Raw genomic sequence first — 1,842 nt, 5'->3', positions numbered from 1 at the left:
ATTCAAAATTCATTGCCCATCCCTACTGAAAACCCCTGCATTAAACCACTAAAGACATGTGACCTGCAACATGCAGTGTTGATGACACAAGCCAAACAGATGTGGCTGGCAAAGATATAGGTATTGAACCTACAGTGACAATCAAAGCAAAAGATGTGTGACAGTTATTAGAGCGTTCCAGAGGTTGGAAGCACACAAGAGCAGTCAAATGTGATCGTCAGTCCCCTGGAAACAGCAGAAAGTGTTGACGTACTAATTCAGAGAACCCATGTAGGAGTCCACCGTTTTGCTCTGTGGCTGGCCTCAGAAATACAACTGGTTTTATTGCATCCTAGATTGTTAACCATACCACTTATAAAGACGTTTAAAAAGCGCACATGGAGCTACACTACATCTGTAAATCCTTTTTATTCAAACACAGTTCTGCAGGTTGTCATACATCTAATTTTGTCTGTGTTAAGTTTAGTGTTTGTCTCATTTGCAGTTACCTATTATTGTCTGACTTTAAATTACCTCAACTCTTTGCAAAGGGTGTTAACTGTGTTTTGTGCAGATTGAGCCCCGAGCTGTCACAGGACGTAATGCTGGATGAAGTGAGTGACACGGTCCTGGTGGACATGCTGTGGGAAACTCAGATGTACCTATATAAGAAGAGGGACATCCTCCAGTCCCTGGCAAAGGTGCTGCTGGATAACTAACAGCCCAAGAAAATCTCAAGGAGAGGCTGTGAAGATGGGACTATGAGGACAAAGGAGAGTCCTGTGCTTGGAGGCTGTGACTAAATTGGGTCACAAGGCACAAATATTACTGAGTCATGTGGTGGATTCAAGGTTGTGTGTGTGTGTGTGTGTTCTTTCTTTAGGACAAACCTGTTGACACAATGAGACCACAGTGACTTTAATATTTACTCTGAAATGTCAGTGCACAGGAGCTAATGTGCAGAACAACAACTGACTTAAAGTCTATGAAGGGTACGTTATGTAGCATCATGTTAACTTTACTGTTTATATACAAAGCAATGAAGGACAGAGTGTAGAGGTTTCCCTTTTTTATTATATGAACACAGGGGAAATGCAGGAGGAAATGGTATCAACCAAGTCAAACAAAAGGTAACCGTCGTCTTCCTCTTCATCACAGCATTGGGTAACAAATAGTCAGAGCAGTTTTGAATCCAGCTTTGATTGGCTGTGATACAACTGAAACACTTCTCATTCCTCCTTTTCTAGTTCCTCTTTTTTTAGGCACTAAGTATTTGTAAGTTCATATGATCAAAGGGACCCTGCAGTACCACTGCAAAATTAAATCAGCATTATAATGTAGCATAGCTTGGATGATGACAATGGTGAACCGGGTTTGCCTTATGTGTTTGGGATCCAAATGTGTGCCGCTTCCTTTCTTAGCTCCTCAACACATTCCCATGCCTTTTGGAAGTTATTTTAACTTCACCCACTGACATCATGCTTGCACACGGTACAGTGTTACGGCCTCAGTCGACTGTGAAAGAGTCTTGAGCACATATTTACCACATAGCTAATACTGGACTTAAATTATTAACCTACTTGAAAGACAAAAGCAGAGGACTGACTGCTACAAAATTAGAAGGCAAAAAAGGTTTTTTTTTTTTTTTTTTTTTTTTTTTTTTTTTTTTTTTTTTTGGTACCGAGATTAAATGCTGAAGTGTATTATTATTATTATTATTATGGTAATAAAATATATTAATACTTAAATAAGATGTATTTATGACTACTTTCACTGCTGTAGCAGCACATATATGGTTTGTTGTTTAATTCTTTTTGCCACTACATTTATTAATTAATTGTACTGGACTACATTATACTCAGA

General features: G+C 38.8%; 1 protein-coding gene across 4 annotated transcripts in view; it reads left to right on the top strand.

The window, feature by feature from the left end:
- Positions 1-1,057, top strand: part of pla2g6 (phospholipase A2, group VI (cytosolic, calcium-independent)) — a 9,923-nt gene extending 8,866 nt beyond the window's left edge. For all 4 annotated transcript variants that reach the window (XM_020586225.1, XM_020586228.1, XM_020586226.1 and 1 more), the window contains one exon: positions 554-1,057. In XM_020586225.1, the coding sequence (XP_020441881.1) occupies positions 554-698 (145 nt within the window). In that variant the 3' untranslated portion in view covers positions 699-1,057. The remainder of the gene's footprint in view (positions 1-553) is intronic.
- Positions 1,058-1,842: the final 785 nt, after the last annotated feature.

This window comes from Monopterus albus, unplaced genomic scaffold, assembly GCF_001952655.1.
Source record: "Monopterus albus unplaced genomic scaffold, M_albus_1.0 scaffold398.1, whole genome shotgun sequence".
NCBI classification, from domain to species: Eukaryota; Metazoa; Chordata; class Actinopteri; order Synbranchiformes; family Synbranchidae; genus Monopterus; species Monopterus albus.
This window is presented reverse-complemented; position numbering and strand designations above follow the sequence as displayed.